General features: G+C 40.1%; 2 protein-coding genes across 2 annotated transcripts; one reads left to right on the plus strand and one right to left on the minus strand.

The window, feature by feature from the left end:
• Positions 1-784: 784 nt before the first annotated feature.
• On the plus strand, positions 785-8,162 carry abhd17aa (abhydrolase domain containing 17A, depalmitoylase a). Its single transcript, XM_046408717.1, has 6 exons — positions 785-1,014; positions 1,802-1,887; positions 2,205-2,689; positions 2,950-3,144; positions 3,976-4,155; positions 4,557-8,162. The coding sequence occupies exons 3-6, from the start codon at positions 2,208-2,210 to the stop codon at positions 4,780-4,782; spliced, it is 1,083 nt and encodes a 360-aa protein (XP_046264673.1). The 5' UTR covers positions 785-1,014; positions 1,802-1,887; positions 2,205-2,207; the 3' UTR covers positions 4,783-8,162.
• Positions 8,163-8,235: 73 nt separating this feature from the next.
• LOC124069502 (GRAM domain-containing protein 2B-like) lies at positions 8,236-14,820 on the minus strand. The gene is made up of 13 exons (XM_046408719.1): positions 14,647-14,820; positions 13,779-13,910; positions 13,629-13,686; positions 13,356-13,428; positions 12,954-13,057; positions 12,517-12,606; positions 11,817-11,888; positions 11,662-11,718; positions 11,469-11,535; positions 11,319-11,375; positions 11,118-11,217; positions 10,236-10,346; positions 8,236-9,524 (listed from the first exon to the last, which is right to left on the minus strand). Exons 1-13 carry the CDS (start codon positions 14,718-14,720, stop codon positions 9,509-9,511), a joined length of 1,011 nt encoding a protein of 336 aa, XP_046264675.1. The 5' UTR covers positions 14,721-14,820; the 3' UTR covers positions 8,236-9,508.
• Positions 14,821-16,556: the final 1,736 nt, after the last annotated feature.

Consider the following 16,556-nt stretch of genomic DNA (forward strand, 5'->3'; position numbering starts at 1 on the left):
GTACAACTGCAATCTTAATAATAATAATAATATGAACACTGAAAAGGTACAGCATAATAAGGGCATTTACTTTTAATACACTGACATTTTTACTGATAATACAATACATTTCAGAAAAGTGTCATAAAAAATCGTATATAAATGTATGATATTTCATAACAGAATCCTTCAAATAATTTATAAAATGAAGCCATCAGAAAAGCCTATTTTGCCTACAATTAGTTTTAACAACTATTAAGGAAACAAAACAGTGTAATGCTGTGATAGAATAAAATTTAGACACGAACCATAAAGAGTTTTCCATGATTTTAACTGTAGGCTGCCTGGTTGTGTGATATAAATACTCTGATGATTTCAAGACACAATAAGATTTTGAAGGACCTCACTTGTAAATGAATATTTTGACATTGCAGTTTTTGCTGTTTTTACATTCTTCCAATTTCCCACACTAATATGTCAATTTTATTGTTTTGCTTCTCTTTTCTTGGGTTTGCTAATATTTGAACAAATATTGTCTGTATGATGTTTTATGAAAGAATCTTGTGAAGAATGGATAAAATAAAGCCATCAGAAAAGCCTACTTTACTGGTTGTATGTTACTGGTTCTAATAACTTGTAAGGAAACTCAACAGTGAAATGTAGTGAGAGTTTAACATAACTTAGGTTAATATAAACACAACCCCGTCAAGTGTTTTCCCATGATTTTAACTGCAGGCCGTGTTTGTGTGACATAATAATGATGTTGATCCTATAACAACACACATTGTAATAAAGTTTTGAAATGGAATAGGACCCTACGTCACTTCCGGGTTTATTCGGACGATAGCATGGATGGACAGTTGTAGAAAAAAAAATCTGGTTGCCATGAATTTCAGCTAGCCAGCCACCGACAGCTGTCAGTACGCTTGAGTAAAATCATCCATGTCAAGACACAAGCAGGATCTTCGGATTCGTGTGTTGCTTCTGTGTATATGTAGGGGCACACCAGCCTGCCTGCTAACCTTCTGTAAATCGGTAAGTAGCTAGCTTTGAGGCTAGTCAGGTAGCGAGCTAGCCGACGCCGCTAGCTGGTCGCCTTGCTAGCGATAAGGGATGATATTTTGACTGCTAGCTGGCATTAACATGGTCGTTTTGTAGTCTAATAACAACAGTAACGTGTCGCTTATCCACCTTTTCATTTGTGTGTATGCTGTGTCAATACAATGCTCTCGTTGTGTGCACACATCACTGGCTAACGTTAGAGGTTAATATCGTTGTTAACCATGTAGCTACTATTAGCATATCAGTCGATCGCTGTCTGTGTTGAGGGGGTGTTGTAATTAGTCACCAGTGTCCACGATCACAGGGAATCTGAATCACTGCAATTTTACGGTTTGTAGCAGCTTCAGTATATGGATGAATGCACATAACTTTCGTCCTAATAAACGCTAGTTGGTTACAGGAGCTCTTAAATGACAATAACAACTGACGTTTGAACCCATATTGTCCGGGTTGTCATTTATCTTTGAATCGAAGTTATCTCATCCTCATAGCTGTGATGCCAGGTTGTTGTTTACCTTCTGGTTTACCTTATGTGTAATTTTATTTGCTTTCAACAGATATATTTTATGAAGCTAGAATGATAATGAATCACTTAATAAGAGATAATAGTTATCATGTCACAACTGTCGAAAGAGCTCGTTTAAAGACCAGAGTAGTTGTGCCTTCGTGATTTTATGTTTAAGGAGCAGTGTATTGCGACATGATGTCTAGCAATTTAAATCTGTTCTTGTTTTTTTTTTTTTTTCTTTTTTAAATGAAGATCCTGCTGGCTAAGTGACTAGACCAGAAAACCTTGGCACCATTGTGTGCCAGTTCAGTTCAAGACCCAGGGATTTCTGAATCCAGGTATGTGTGTATCAGGATAACTGTACAGGGTTCCCCCCAGGAAAACTGGTTTTGGGAGGGAGGTGGTAAGCACTCTTTATCTCTACTTTGTCCAACATGTCAAAACATTTCATTTCTCCCTCACTTTGCAACATTGTCCTCTGATTAATAACTGCAAGTGATATTATATTTCAACAAAATGCAACATTTTCTGGCAACAGAGGAGGTCCAGTTGTTGTTGTGAAACAGAGGTGAAAGATTTTGCCTCTTGCATGCCTTTTGTACTTTGTTTTTCAACCACCTAATTACTCTGCCTACTGTGTTTATTTTTCTACCAGAAGATGAACGGTCTGTCCATACGAGAGCTATGCTGCCTGTTCTGCTGCCCCCCTTGCCCCAGCCGCATTGCAGCCAAACTGGCTTTCCTCCCCCCAGAGCCCACCTATGCCCTTCTCCCTGATCCAGATCCAGGTTCTGGAGTTGTGCCTGCTTCTGGATCCAGTTCTGGCGCTGCTGTGCCTTCTCTTGGAGCACCAGGGCTGCGTTCTCGGCTCAGTGCTAGTAGTGGAAGTGATCGAGGTGGTGGAGCCGGCGGCGGTGGCGGTGGTGGAGGTGGAGGAGGAGGAGGAGGAGGAGGAGGAGGAGGAGGTGGCAACAGTAGCAGCAGTACTGGGGGTGAGGGCAGGTGGAAACTTCATCTCACAGAGAGAGCGGAGTTCCAGTATTCCCAGAGAGAGCTGGATGTGACAGATGTATTCCTGACCAGATCCAGTCGAGGAAACAGGGTGGGATGCATGTACATTCGCTGTGCCCCCAATGCCAGGTGAGACACACACCTCCTCCCTGAATATCTTGATGTAAAACATATCTGCACACACAGGTCAAAACCCTGTATCTCTTTGTTTTGGTTATGCTTCAGATTGATCATCTTGCCTGTCTTTTGTTGGAAGCAAATACAAATATGTTTTTCTCAATCTTGCTTTTTTCTGTCAACTGGGGGCTTCTCAGTTGGGCAGTGTCCCTGCTTAGCCTCGGCCTACTTCCTGACTTCCTTCTTTTTCTTCTTTCTCCTTTGTCTGTTAGGTTCACAGTCTTATTTTCTCATGGCAATGCAGTAGATCTGGGCCAGATGAGCAGCTTCTACATCGGTTTAGGCACACGCATCAACTGCAACATCTTTTCCTATGATTACTCAGGCTATGGTGTTAGCACCGGCAAGCCCTCTGAGAAGAACCTATATGCTGATATTGATGCTGCCTGGCATGCTCTGCGCTCCCGGTAAGCACGTAAAAACCCTCCGTTCCTGTTCCCTTTGGGTCCGAAATGAACAGCCAGCAAGCACCAAGTGCCAGTTGAAGTTTCTTTGCTGAATAAATAAGTGAACTGCTCAGATCACTGGCCAGTAGGTTTTTTCTTTTTTTTGTGAAAATAACATTTGGTTGGCTCGGTTATACACAGACTTCATCCCTGCTGACCACTGTACTCTCTCTGCAGCCACCAGCCGATTGAATCAAAGTTGAACAATGGCTCTGTATCAGACAGGCCAATGATGGGCTGCCACATACTGTGCTCTGCAGGAAGTGGCAGCTTCAGAAATTCTGAAAAGTATTCCTCTTGTTAATCCGCTTCCAGCATGGTTAATGAACCTAATGTTAGCATAACTTACATTCCCTGGTGGCAACACAGAGGAACTTTAAGGCCACTGAAAATGAAAACTTAGAGACAACATTTATGTTATAAAAGATTATGTATTTACTCCCTATTTTTGTACATTAGAGAGTATTTAAACAGATAGGGTAATATGCTGTATTGGTGTTGAAAAAATGGCTATACTTTTTGGAATTTTCTAGTGGCTTTGCAGTAAAGGACAAGTGAGGTGTTCTGCTCTTTGGTTATGATGGTCTCTTTGTCTATCATTAACATGAAACACAAGAATTGTTGTTCCCGTTTGTGGGTCTGAAAGTCTCACTGAGCCATGTTAACATGCCTACAAGAATATACAGATGCACGATGCACATCGGTTCTTTTTGCACTTCACATATTAAGAGAATAAAAAGGACTCTCATTTTGAGATTTTGTGTTGACGTATGTGTGTGTATGTTGTCTCAGGTATGGCATTAGCCCTGAGAATATCATCCTGTATGGACAGAGCATCGGCACGGTGCCCACAGTAGACTTGGCGTCACGGTTTGAGTGTGCTGCTGTGGTCCTCCACTCTCCTCTCACTTCTGGCATGAGAGTGGCTTTCCCTGACACCAAGAAAACATACTGCTTTGATGCATTCCCAAAGTAAGTTTCTCTGCAGAGAAGAATGTGTTTTAATTTTTATTTTCTGTGTTGTCAGTGTGACTCTTGAAATTTTGATAGTCGTGGAAGCAGTTTGACTCATTTAGCTGTTGTTCCCATGGAGTTTGAATGCATTTATTGTGAATCACTTTGGACATTGTGAAGTGGTAACATAATTAGTATTTGGACAATGTGATTAAGCTGTGTCAAAGAATCAAGCCTTGTAGGGCCACAGTTTATGCCGACAGTGGCAGATTATACTCAGAAAGACAGAATTTAGATGTAAAATCTGACATGATGACTGAACTGCATACTGTCATTATTTGTGATTGTTGTTCAGTACCAACTGAAACATATCCTGGTTGCCTGAATTTTGCATGTTTTTTACTCTTTTTTTTTTTCAGCATAGAGAAGGTATCAAAGATCCCGTCTCCAGTGCTCATCATCCACGGTACAGAGGACGAGGTGATCGACTTCTCTCATGGCCTCGCCCTGTTCGAGCGCTGCCCCAAAGCGGTGGAGCCCCTCTGGGTGGAAGGAGCCGGTCACAACGACATTGAGCTTTACAGTCAGTACCTAGAGAGGCTACGGCGCTTTATCAACCAGGACCTGGCGGCACAGCATGCCTGAGAAACAAACAACAGCTTCTCCAAGTTTGTATGAATGAAACTGTGAGACTGAGGACGTTAGCATGTTGCAAGTGTGGGTGAGAAACTGACTTAAAAAGGATGTGTGATTTTTGTCACATCTGTGTGTCTTTGAAGCAGCACACCTTTAGGTTACTTTTAAAGTGCGACAAATGTTCAAATAACATCCCGTTTTAAAGGTGAGAACTGTTTTTAAAACATCATTAGCCGCATCCATCTGTATTGCGGAATGTGGTGAAACACTAAAAACAAAATTCAAGTTTCAGCAACTTGACAGATACAGTTTTTAACATGGGAAAAGAAGTAAGTCGCAGCTTTAAAATGTTTCAGATGAATTAAGAAGTAACAACGCTGTGCTCTGGCACACAGATGTAGTTTTTAATTATGTTAGTGAATGTATGAGTCATGGATGTAAGTGTTGAGCGTATATTCATATCTCCATGGACCTGTGACACCTGAAACGTGTGCATGTTTGAATGTGAGAGAGAACGTGTGTGTGTGTGTGAGAGAGAGAAAGGCATTGCAGAAAAACAAAATGAAGGACAACCTGAAAACTTGGACAGCTGCAAGTGGAGAAAGCTTTTTTTTTTTTTTGCCCAAGTATGTATGAAGAATACCTCCACATGTTGACCAGTTCTATCACCAGTGGACAAGCACCGGTCAAGCATATCCCCCCTCACCCCCCCCCCCACACACACACAATGTTTACCTGACTGACTGCCAGCTAACACTAACCAACATTAGTTGTGTGGTCTGGGGGTGGTGGTGGTGGTCCGTCTCCTTCCCTTTGGTGTCTGTTACAGTAGACACAGAAGGACTTGTCTGAAATAATATCATAACTTGTATGGCTGTTGGATGTCTCATACTTTCCTCTTTCTCATTTTTCTGTTCTGATAATATCAGAGCATGGCCGCTTCATTTCCTGGCTGTGCTGTAAGCCTTTCACTGTTCACAGAATTGCAACAGCAACTTACAGGGAATTATTTTGAATTTCCCTGTATTGCTTTTTCCCATCTAGTCCTACATATTGGTGATTATGAGTGATGATGTGGTTGAAATGGACAAAGATATTTGAAAACCACACTGAGAATTTCTCTGTCCAGGAGTAAGTAAAATTTAAAGGAATAGTTTGCCACTTTGAGAAATGAGCTCGTTTGCTGTTTTGTTGAGAGTCAGATGAGCTCTTATGTGAAAGTGACTGCGCCCAGACAGGAAATAAAACCATGACATGCCGTTTCTACACCTGAGTTTCCGAGACTTAGTGTGTTTTGTTTTGTTTTTTTTAAAACTTCAGGTGAATTTTGTTACCTTCGCAGAGAGCCTGGCTAATTGTGTATCTCTGTTTGCAGTCTTTGTGCCAAGCTAAGCTAACCTGTTCCTGGCTATAGCTTCATACTGACTATACAGACTCTCGTCAAGAAAGCAAATGTGTGTCTCCTAAAATGTCCAACTGTACGTTTAAGTCCAAAGCGCAGCTGTTGAGGAGGTTTGTGAATAATATCTCTCCTCTGGTGAACACAATCTTTGACGTTCTGGCTGGATTTGGAGACGATATAGGGAGATACAGTAGCTGCTCAGTTCACCAAGCCAGAGAGGATCGTATCCATTCAGAATAATCTCCTTGTTTTGTCAGAATCTGTTTGTAATATTGATGAACTTGTAGTCTTACAGCACAGTTTGTTTTCCCAGCCACACTCATTAGTCAGACTCCTTCAGCGCATTTTTTTTTCCTAACATTTATGTCTTGATGTAATTAATCTGAACGTGTTTGACGTAGTGTAGGGCCATGGATTGTTGGGCTCAAAACCATGCGTGTCAATGTTGTGACTAACAGTGTAATTAAGATCGGGTGCCAGGACAGGACATCATGCCTCCTTGCTCTGCCTCTAGCTCTTTATCCTCCGTGGCCCTAAATGTACAGGAGCTCTCTTATGGGTGGCAGCAGGCTTTATGTCTGACACAAGCCATATTTGAGCCTCTCACTGTTGGTGTGGTGCAGGTTCCACCACACACATCTTTGCACATCATCACACGCGTGCACACACTCACACACACACACACACACAGACAGAACATACACGTGCATACACACTCAATACATGTACTGTAGTATACAGTATATTTACACGTTTATATGTACCAGATCAAGCATGACAAAAGCAGGTCTTAGTTCAGCACTATTGTACAAAGCATCCAAAGTGTAATAAGGGTATAAAATGTAAGTTTGTGTGTATTCATTATTATTGACTGTCTTCTAGAGGCCAGCATTAAGGATACTAACATCACCTTTGAATAAGTAGTTAAAGGCCCTATGTGTAGATCTGAAAAAGCCCAGGAACTGGTCTTATGGTCGCACGCTAGCACCACTTCTCAGATCTACACATGGTGTCTGCTCCATAGGAGACCATTCAGTTTCAGTGGTAGTAGCTACATTTTTTTTCTTTTTTTTTTTTCTCTCAAGGGAACATGTACTAAACTAGCACTGATCTGATTACTCCATTTTGGGAGTACAAGTGGAAAAGGTTACAGAACACCATTCTCTCTCTCTCTCTCTCTCTCTCTCTCTTTCTCTCTCTTTCTCTTTCTCTTTCTCTTTCGCCCTCTGTCATCTGTTAGAGCAGGGAATTTTTCCATTCTCATCCTATGCTTCATGTGTCTGATATTTAAATAATGGAAATCTGTTACCATCTTGAACCAGGGATCTGAGCTGTCAGGAGAATTTGAGAGAATTATCACCTCTTTGATAGCAGAAGCAGGCCTCAGCTTCTCCTGGACTTGTCACGTTATCAGGGAAACCACTGGATCCACCTTTCATTCATGGGTTTCAAGAAACAAGGTGGAAACTTGCTGTGTTATTGATGCACCACTATGGTTGACGTATATCGTATCTTCTGGCCCTGAATGTTTATTGATGGGGTGGGGGGGTGGGGTCGAACAGTGAAAACTGTATGCATGTCTATTGTGTTTTGCAGAGCAAGTGATGGGGTGGGATGTTATCTCTATTATGTATTCTATGTGAGGGTAAAGCTGAACTCATGACATCGGAACATTGAAGCGCTTTTTAAAAAAACAACATGGGACGTTTATTTGAATTTTTTATTGCTGATACTAACTGATGTATTGTTGAGTTTCGTGCTAGAGTTTGAGCGGGGCAGCGGTGGGTGGGGGGCTGACAATATTAGTGGGCTGTTTATATGGTTACTGTACTTACCTATTCTATTCTTTGTATTATGATTTTTAATTTCATGTTGCTTTTTTGAACTGAGAATATGATGTAATGAAATTAATTCATGGGACTGAATCTTGACCTTTTTATGGACAACAAAATAATAAAAAAGATCACTTATGTACAAAAACATGAAACTGATTGTATTGTTTTAATTACACTCATTGTGCTTTTTTACAGTGCATAAATTCATAAGAATGGGTACTAAGATCTGGTAATCAGAGATACAAAAATTGCAAGGTTTATTTGTACATATTGACCTAAAAGATTAAGCATTTGGATTATATGACTTGGTATGGCAGTGAGTGTTGAATGATAGTATATAAGATCATAAAAAATCTTTTCTCAAATAATATACAATTCGAAAAATCCTTGATAAATGCTTTTCACAAGCCTGAAAAAGTTTTAGACAATAGTTTCATAAACAAGTTAATGTGGTTTGATGAATATGAGATTTTAACATGACCTGCATATTTTTTTCCCACTTCACACAATTTTACTATGGACACACGATTACTCATTCAGATTTTTTGATAACACATACTGGAAGCACTTCCCAAGGATGCACAGATTGTTGAAAATTGATTTAAAGTCAGGGCAAAGTCCTGGAAATGAATTGGATACGCTGTTTGTCAGCAGTGGACGTCACGAATTCTCACTTGTGTTGACAGAATTGATTTAACAAAATGGTGCTGATGAGTTTAATAACATTTGTATTCTGAAGGCATTTCAGTGCGTGTGAAGTTTAAGTGAAATCCTGTCTTGGTACCTCATGTAACACCCAGGTTTATTGGAGGTGACTGCCCTCTGCTGGCTGATCATTGTCGTTATCACTCTAAAAGAAATGGCATTAGATTCCAGCAGTTAGCATACACAGCGTGAGCTCTCATGTCATAACATACAGGTTATTCAAGCAAAGTGCTTCTTTCAAATTCTGGTTCAGCCTGTTCTCACTATGGCAGGTTGTGTTGCTCCATGGTGGCCAAGACTCCAGCAACCTCTGCTTGCTTAGCTCAGCTATTCACCAGCCAGGAAATAAACACAGCTTCAGCAGGCTGCCTCCATATGGCTCAGTGCAGGAGATCCTCGTGTCAGTTTTTGATCTGTCAGCAGAAAGCCAGTGCTCTCCTGACATAAATATTGTCCTGGTGGTTTTCTGCCAACGCAGCCAGTCACCCATGTAGTTCAACATGTGTGGTCTGCTTCAGACATCCCTAAAGCACCTTTTCGCTGACCTGCATCATCTTTAGACATAGTGCTAACACAGGAGGTTACTTTCTATCAAATAATATTATTGTAAATTTCTTTGGACAAAAAACGTTTCACTGGAAGATGTACTGTATGTCAAGTGGACTGGGTCTCACTGCTAAGATGCTTTTGGGAGTCTGTCTAGACAGAGATGAGTGTGCAGCAGGATCTTAATAGAGTGGTGCATTACATGAATTGTCAGAAGGATTTGTTTGTCACAAGCTTCCGCCACAGGCTACGTCTTCTGGTACCTGCAGAAGAAGCAGCAGCATGAGGTGAGCACAGTGCAGCAGGAAGTACTAATCATTTTAGTAAAAGTAGTACCATAATGCAAGTCCTGCCATCAAAATTTTTCTAAAGTAAAAATGTGAATGTATGCATTAATATGTAGTCACAATTTAAGTGTAGCTTTTAACAATTTTACATGCTGTGTGTTAACTTAATGTTTTATCAAAGCACCATATTCTGTAAGAAATTCATGTGATTTTTTTATTTATTTATTTATTTTTTAAATCAGAATCTGTAAAGTAACCGCAGCACTTAAAAAAATTGGAGTGGAGTAAAATGTACAATATTTCACTCTGAAATGCACGGAAGTTAAAAGCAGCATGATGTGAATACTGTAGTAAAATCTTTGAATAGATGTTGTTCAGTCATTTTCATTCATTGCCGTTGATAGAAATACCTTCTTCCACACTGTTGTAAAACTCGCTGCATCATCTCAACATGTCAACCCTTTAAGTTATGGGTGTGACTGTGGAATGTCATTGCTTATCTTCTGTCCACATTGCCGTCATGAACCTGCTGAACAAACCTGTTTGCGTCTGATCTGATCTGCATGTAATGGTTTTAAAAGTCACTCAAACCGGTTTGAGCCACCTTCAATTTTTTGTTCCCAGCAGTAGTCCCAGCAGTCCCCAACAGACTTCCTCCTATGTCTTTAGGTTTGTGCTGCTACTCACTCGCTGTGGTGCAAAGACAACTCAGTCATGGCTCCCAAAGACTCCAGCTGCTCCTGCAGCGCCAGGATCCTCAGGCCGATGTAGCCAGACACCAACAGGAGCAACACCGTCCTACAAACACACAATAATCACCTGGATGCCTTGGATTTTACAGTCATCCAAGGCAAGGAACTTTCACTTTGTGAGTGAATCATGTGTTGAGCAGACAATCTAAGATGGGTACATAGTGTACAGACCTAACAGCAAGATATCAGTAAATGATATCAGTGTGAAGCCTCAGAGAACATTGTGTGATGATGTTTCTTTGACCACATCTCGAGAATTAGATTATTTCCTTACCAACAGATTCCAGACGGTCCAGAAAGTCAACATACCAAAGCATGTCTCAGGGACTATGATTAAACACAAATTGTTCTTCTGTGGCCTATTAGTTCACTTTCCAGGAATGACAGCCCATCGTGCTTTTTTAAAACATCTCCGATTAAGCTCCTCAGCGGTCCTTATCCAAACTTTCCCCATTTTCAGGTTTTCAGTTAAACTCAAGACAAAAATACTTCATCACAAGTAAAAGATCTGCAATTAAAGTTTTACTGAGGAAAAGTATTGCAGTGTTATCAGCTAAATTTATTTTATCAAAGCATCAAAAGTAATGCTGCTCATTATGGAGAAAAAATGCTCATGCTTTGCTAGCATCTTGTAATATAGTGTTGCATTGTCACAGCTGATTAAGGTGAAGTTAATCTTAGCTGTTGTATCACTGACAAATACCTGCATACATGTAGTCCATGTAATCCCCTCTGAATTTTAGTATAAAGTCACATGAAATAACAAAACCCAAGTACATTAAATTTGCAGTTAAGTACAGTACTGAATACCACTCACAGCATCATGTAGAGGTGGAAGAGAATGCTAAAATTCCTTATTCCTCTGAGGAGGAAGAACTCCGTGACCCTCTGAATGATCCTCCAAATCCACGACACAGCTGGTGGAGAGAAAAATCAGCTTGTGATTCAGTGATGACACTTTCACTGGGTACTGTGAGAAGATATTACAGTATGCGCCTGTCTGTTTGTGATCTCTTACCTCTGTCATCTTCATCTATTGAGCTGCTTTGATGGGTGGAGCTGCATCTTGTAGGATCTGGAAAGGCACAAATACACACTGGTGGGTTCAGTGGTGGTATGTCACTTTTCGCCTACACACTTCTCTCCATCTTTACCATCACTGCCTCACCTTCACTGCTCAGCTGAAGGTAGGCCTGACAATCGATGCTGTCCTCCCAGCTGGAATAACTGGAGCCCTGTAGACAAAGACAGGGAGAATCCATATCCTGTCAATGTGCACCATGCGTTATTATTGACTTGCCTATATTAACAAGATAAGTGAAATTTCTGTTTTGGTTGAATTAGATGAGCAGCAAACCTACCGTGTCGTGATCCACTTCGTTATCTGCAGAGGAGAGATGAGGGCTGCTGTTGCCCCCCTGTTTCACACAAACAGAGAAACACAAGCTTAAACTACAAATGGCCTTTGTGTGAGAGGTGATGCTGCTGTTTGCATGCATGTTAGTGGAGCAACTACCTGTGCATGTAAACAGACCGATTGAAGGAGTTCATAACACATCTCACGGTGCCTCAGATACACAAATGAGTGCTGAAAGAGAACAAAAGAGGCAGGGAGAAAGGGTTAATCATTAAACAAAGTGTAAAGGAAGTCATTTTGAGATCCCAGCTTCACAGTCCATCAGGTTCACTGCAGGAATTTCAATCACAATTTCCCTGAGCAGTTTCCATCTTTCCTCTTACTGTTTGGTAGTTTGCGCTAAATCCAGCTGACACATTTGAGTCAAGCTGAATTCTAATTATTGTTAATATCAATCAGAGAAACTACCTCTTCGGTTAAATTTAAAGGGGACAGGTGCCAGTGGCACGTACACAAGCATTTATAGGATTTATGATAGAAATACAATGAGAAATATTATACAAGTTAAATGAGGAACGCCTGATGATCCGTACAAAGGTGTTCAAATGGAGGGAAGGATTTCTGTTTGCATTCTGTGCATACTGTCTGAGTTCCTTTGAAGTCCAATTATGTCGGCATTCAACTTTGATAAATTTGTCTCAGTGAACTTTACAATCTGTGTAGCATTCAGTCTAGAGTACTCCACACAGAAACTGATATGCAAGTGAAAAATAGCAACAAAAAAAAAGAGTGAAGTGAAGAAAATACAAACAGAACCTTAAAATCATAGAATAGAGTTTTAAAAAATGTGTAGTCTGACCTTCTCTCCATCAGCAGTTTGAATAGACAACATGGACAAAGCTGAGTTATGTTTCTTCACCTCCTTGACGCTGGACGCAGGAATCACCACCTTTAAGAGGACATTATGTTCATATTTACACCAGCAGAACATTGATAACCAAAGAAAAAAGGCTGCTTGTTATTTTATTTTCTCTCTGGGGTCCTAAAGTAATTTTCTTCTGTGAAGCCAGTCCTTGATATTAGGGTAAAAAGCCTTGATCAAAGTGAATTCCTTGGATAACTAATGCTGAATGCTCATTTACAACCTCTGGGACATTAAGCTCAAAAGTCTGTTCTGCTAAATTCACCACAAACTGAAAAACATATTAGTTTAACTGTCCTGAAAAGTGATTTTGAATTGGAGAAAGCCCAAGTGGTGTCAAGGCAGTTATGGTATTATGAGTTAAATGATTTCACCTTGGTGTCTTTCAGCAACACGGATGAATGGAAACACACATGGTTCTCTGAAACAAAGAGCTTTCCATGATACAGCACCTCCTTCTGCAAGGCACAGGTGAATGCTACAACAGACACACACACACACACACACACACACATATAATTTGAAGTTGTGAAGTAGGTGTTACTCCAATGAGAAACACCTGTGTCATTGAAGTGCCTGATTGAAGTGTCACCTTGACACTTCAATCATTTATTAAAGTGTTTCAGCTCTATTTCTGCTGCTGACCTCTAAGCAAACAAAGCACTGGCCGGCACTTAATCAGACAGGAAGTAAAAAAGAAAAAAAAAGGCACCCAATGTGATGTGGTTTCTATAATCAATAATAAGTAACAGACTGTGAACTTGAGCTCAACTCACAGTTTGTCAGGTTCTCTGCTTCAGGAATATCCTGAAACAGTTTGTGGAAGGTTTTGTTGTGCTTCAGGAAGTTCTGTAAGGAAGAAAAAAAACTGTAGTTATTTAAAAAATACTCCAGTGTGTGTGTGGAGGGACTTTTATTTGGATTGCACATGACGCAGGCTTGGAGTTTGTTATCTGAAATACCTGACTTTGTCCCCAGTTGGCAAAAAAAGTCAGTTATTGACTACTATACCGTACTATACAATACTGGGTAGTATATAGCTTACTTACATTATGGTTGATGAGCCCATCTGATCGTTCAAGGTTCTCCTCTGCTATGGTCTGCTTTCTGAGGACACAAACAGGACAAATGCACCACGCTGAGACAAATGAGAACAGCGTGTTATCAGATTTTTTTGTCTGGAAACAAGTTTAAATTACCTGAGGACCACGCTGGTGTAGGGGGAGTGATGCAGATATGGGATTTCCATCTGGGCACTGTCCAGACTCTGTCTAGATTTGTTACCACTGAACTTGATGCCTTTTCTTCCACCAAGGTGTCCATCTAGGTGACTGTCCCAAGAGAGCCGGAGAAAAATGTCAAAATGATGATCCAGTTTTTATACAAGACACAGGTGGGATGGATACAGAACAGTATGAAGTTAAGAAATCCTACAAATATATAAAAAGCTAAATGGATTTCTGCACACTGGGAACATCAGCAAATGTGCTGGATTGTGGATGAAAACAACTCCAACGTGCTGAGCATAAACATTTCATTATCTTTCCTTTCATTGTTTTCATCAGCTGAATTCAGATTTTCCACAGAGATTAATGTGTTTTATTCACAGAGGCAGTTTCTGACATAAAAAATATCAACAAAAATATGTTTTGATGTGTAGCATTGACAACACTGTTGCCCTAAGAGTAAATGGGTAAAAGAAATGTTTGTTTGTTTCTGATCCACTTACTTTATGTGAAAGCAAAAGGTAAACTAGCTCCAGGGAAACCTGCCTGAGTAACACCTGTATTGACTTTCTCCCTCTAACTGTCAGCCTATTGTCCAACTGAGGTTAATCTGCAGTCTCTGGGCAACAGCAGGGATCCCTGGAGAATCGGTTCACTGTTCACCAGCAGCTACAAACACTGCCGACGTAACAAGAGCACTGAGCACACCTGGTGCTCAGAGTGATTTACAGTTGGTCATATGTATACGATATACTGTTACCTAATCTCAACTAAACATTATGAATGATGTGAAAGGGAGAAGAATGAAAAAGGTGAAAAACAGTAAAATATTTATACTCACAAAGAGCTGTCCAATGAGAATCTCCTGCCTTTCAAGCTCATGATGGAAAATAAACAACTCACACACACACGCATACACTTGCACACTTTCACACATGCAGTGTGTGAGTGTATCTTGAAGTCTTCAAGTTTACAAACTCAGTGAAATGCCTCGGGTGTGATTCTTTGTCTGTCTTTCCTGTAAGTATGTCTAAAGAAATAAGAGACAGGTGACAAACAAAAGGCCAATGACAGCCTACTTTCACAATTTGTTAGTGTGAAGGCAACCAATCAGCTGTGAGAGGTGGGAATCTTCAGTCAAACTAAAGCAGTCGACAGAGGAAGGAAAGTGGAAAGGCAAGTCTCTACTCCTCATGGCATAATTTGCATTAACTTGACCTTTTGACACACACATTTGCAGGTATGCAGGCATACACACAATACGACGCAAGCACGCAGAGACAGCAGACATGTGTTTGAGACATGACAGCTGTCCCTGCTGCCAGACAACCTGCAGAGCCTGCACAGATAGAAATCAGAGAATGACTGATGTTGATCTACAACACAAATAAATAACATGATGCAACAGCTGTTAAAAAGTATTTTCATTTTTTAAAGTCACTGAAAAATACACACAAAGTTTTTTGGACACGACATCACTCAGAAGAAGGAGAATTGATTTGTGAGCTGTGTGATGAGATTTGAGTGAAGTACAGATGGGCTTTCATTATTATGTGATTTCTTTGTTGCAGACAATAAAAGTCTAAAAATTTAACTGTAAAAATATGTTTCTATTATGTGTTTATATATGTCTCTATCCTATCTAATTCCTATTTTCAGTCATATTGTATTTTTTCAATGCAGTTATTCACTTTTATTCACTGCATGCAAGTCTTTCAGTACAGTATTTTGAACATATCATCCTGAACGTCACTGCAAATTTCATCTGAGGATGTGATGAATACAGCTTTTAAATCCTTGGGGGGAAAAAGCAGCAGACAAAGCCAAAAACGCAATTAGGTTTGGCTGTTAAACATAAGCTCACGATGAAATGAACCATCGTGCTGTCACAAAGTGTGAACATAAACATGTTGACAAGTCACAGGAGGACACTGGTGTAAATACGTAAGATTTATGATGTCTTACTGGGACGCTGAATGAAAGGAGGCATAATTAACATTATTAAATGACATGTTCAATGTGTCTCCTGTAAAAGAAAAGAATAAACAAAACTTACATTAAAAAGCTTTTTAAACCAAATCTCATAATTTTTGTCTTTTAATTTAATCAAATAAAAAAAACATGACTGTAACCTACTGCATTTTAGATTACTTATGGCACCAGGATTTCTTTTAATAATGCTATTGTTCACTTGCACACACACACACACACACAAGCACTCACTATGTACACCTTGAGTATTACTATACTGTACACAACAAATGCACCACAGTGTCAGAGGTTATTCAGATGAAGTTTCTTTTCATTTTGAATTATATGGAAGCTGCCCACATTTTCTGGTCCAGCTGCCCACACGGTCACACCACCAGGTGCTCAGACTAAAAGACTACATGGTGTCATTCCAGATGCTGGCTCTCTTCACTCGCCCTCCTCACCTCTCCTCCACCTTTGCCTCCAGGTGCAGCTCAGAGTGTGGTGCCTGCCCATGTATTTGGATTTCAAATGTAGTAACTTCTGAGTGGTCAACGTTTAAAATGAGTTTAGTATTTTAAATGTTGGTATTTTCCACAATACTAAGAGGTTTGGATCAAATACTGTGCCAGATATAACCACAGTATGTGTTGTGTGCTGTCAGAAGTATTATTTACATTTACTTTTGCAGTCTACATGTAAAACAGAAGCGTGCCGTCTTTTCAGGGTCCTCTAGTAAAGTGTGAAAATATAGTAATGTGAAACCAGTCAGAAAAATTG

Source organism: Scatophagus argus, chromosome 13, assembly GCF_020382885.2.
Source record: "Scatophagus argus isolate fScaArg1 chromosome 13, fScaArg1.pri, whole genome shotgun sequence".
NCBI lineage: Eukaryota > Metazoa > Chordata > Actinopteri > Scatophagidae > Scatophagus > Scatophagus argus.

Bases quoted from the DNA above. Each gene is read 5' to 3' on its own strand.
- LOC124069502 (XM_046408719.1), bottom strand. From the start codon at position 14,720: ATGCGTGTGTGTGTGAGTTGTTTATTTTCCATCATGAGCTTGAAAGGC. The intron at 13,687-13,778 runs GTAATTTAAACT...TTGTGTCCTCAG, and splicing joins TACACCAGCGTGGTCCTCAG to AAAGCAGACCATAGCAGAGG. The intron at 10,347-11,117 runs GTGAGTGGTATT...GTGTGTTTGTAG, and splicing joins TTCCACCTCTACATGATGCT to GACGGTGTTGCTCCTGTTGG.
- abhd17aa (XM_046408717.1), top strand. From the start codon at position 2,208: ATGAACGGTCTGTCCATACGAGAGCTATGCTGCCTGTTCTGCTGCCCC. The intron at 3,145-3,975 runs GTAAGCACGTAA...ATGTTGTCTCAG, and splicing joins TGGCATGCTCTGCGCTCCCG to GTATGGCATTAGCCCTGAGA. The intron at 4,156-4,556 runs GTAAGTTTCTCT...TTTTTTTTTCAG, and splicing joins TGCTTTGATGCATTCCCAAA to CATAGAGAAGGTATCAAAGA.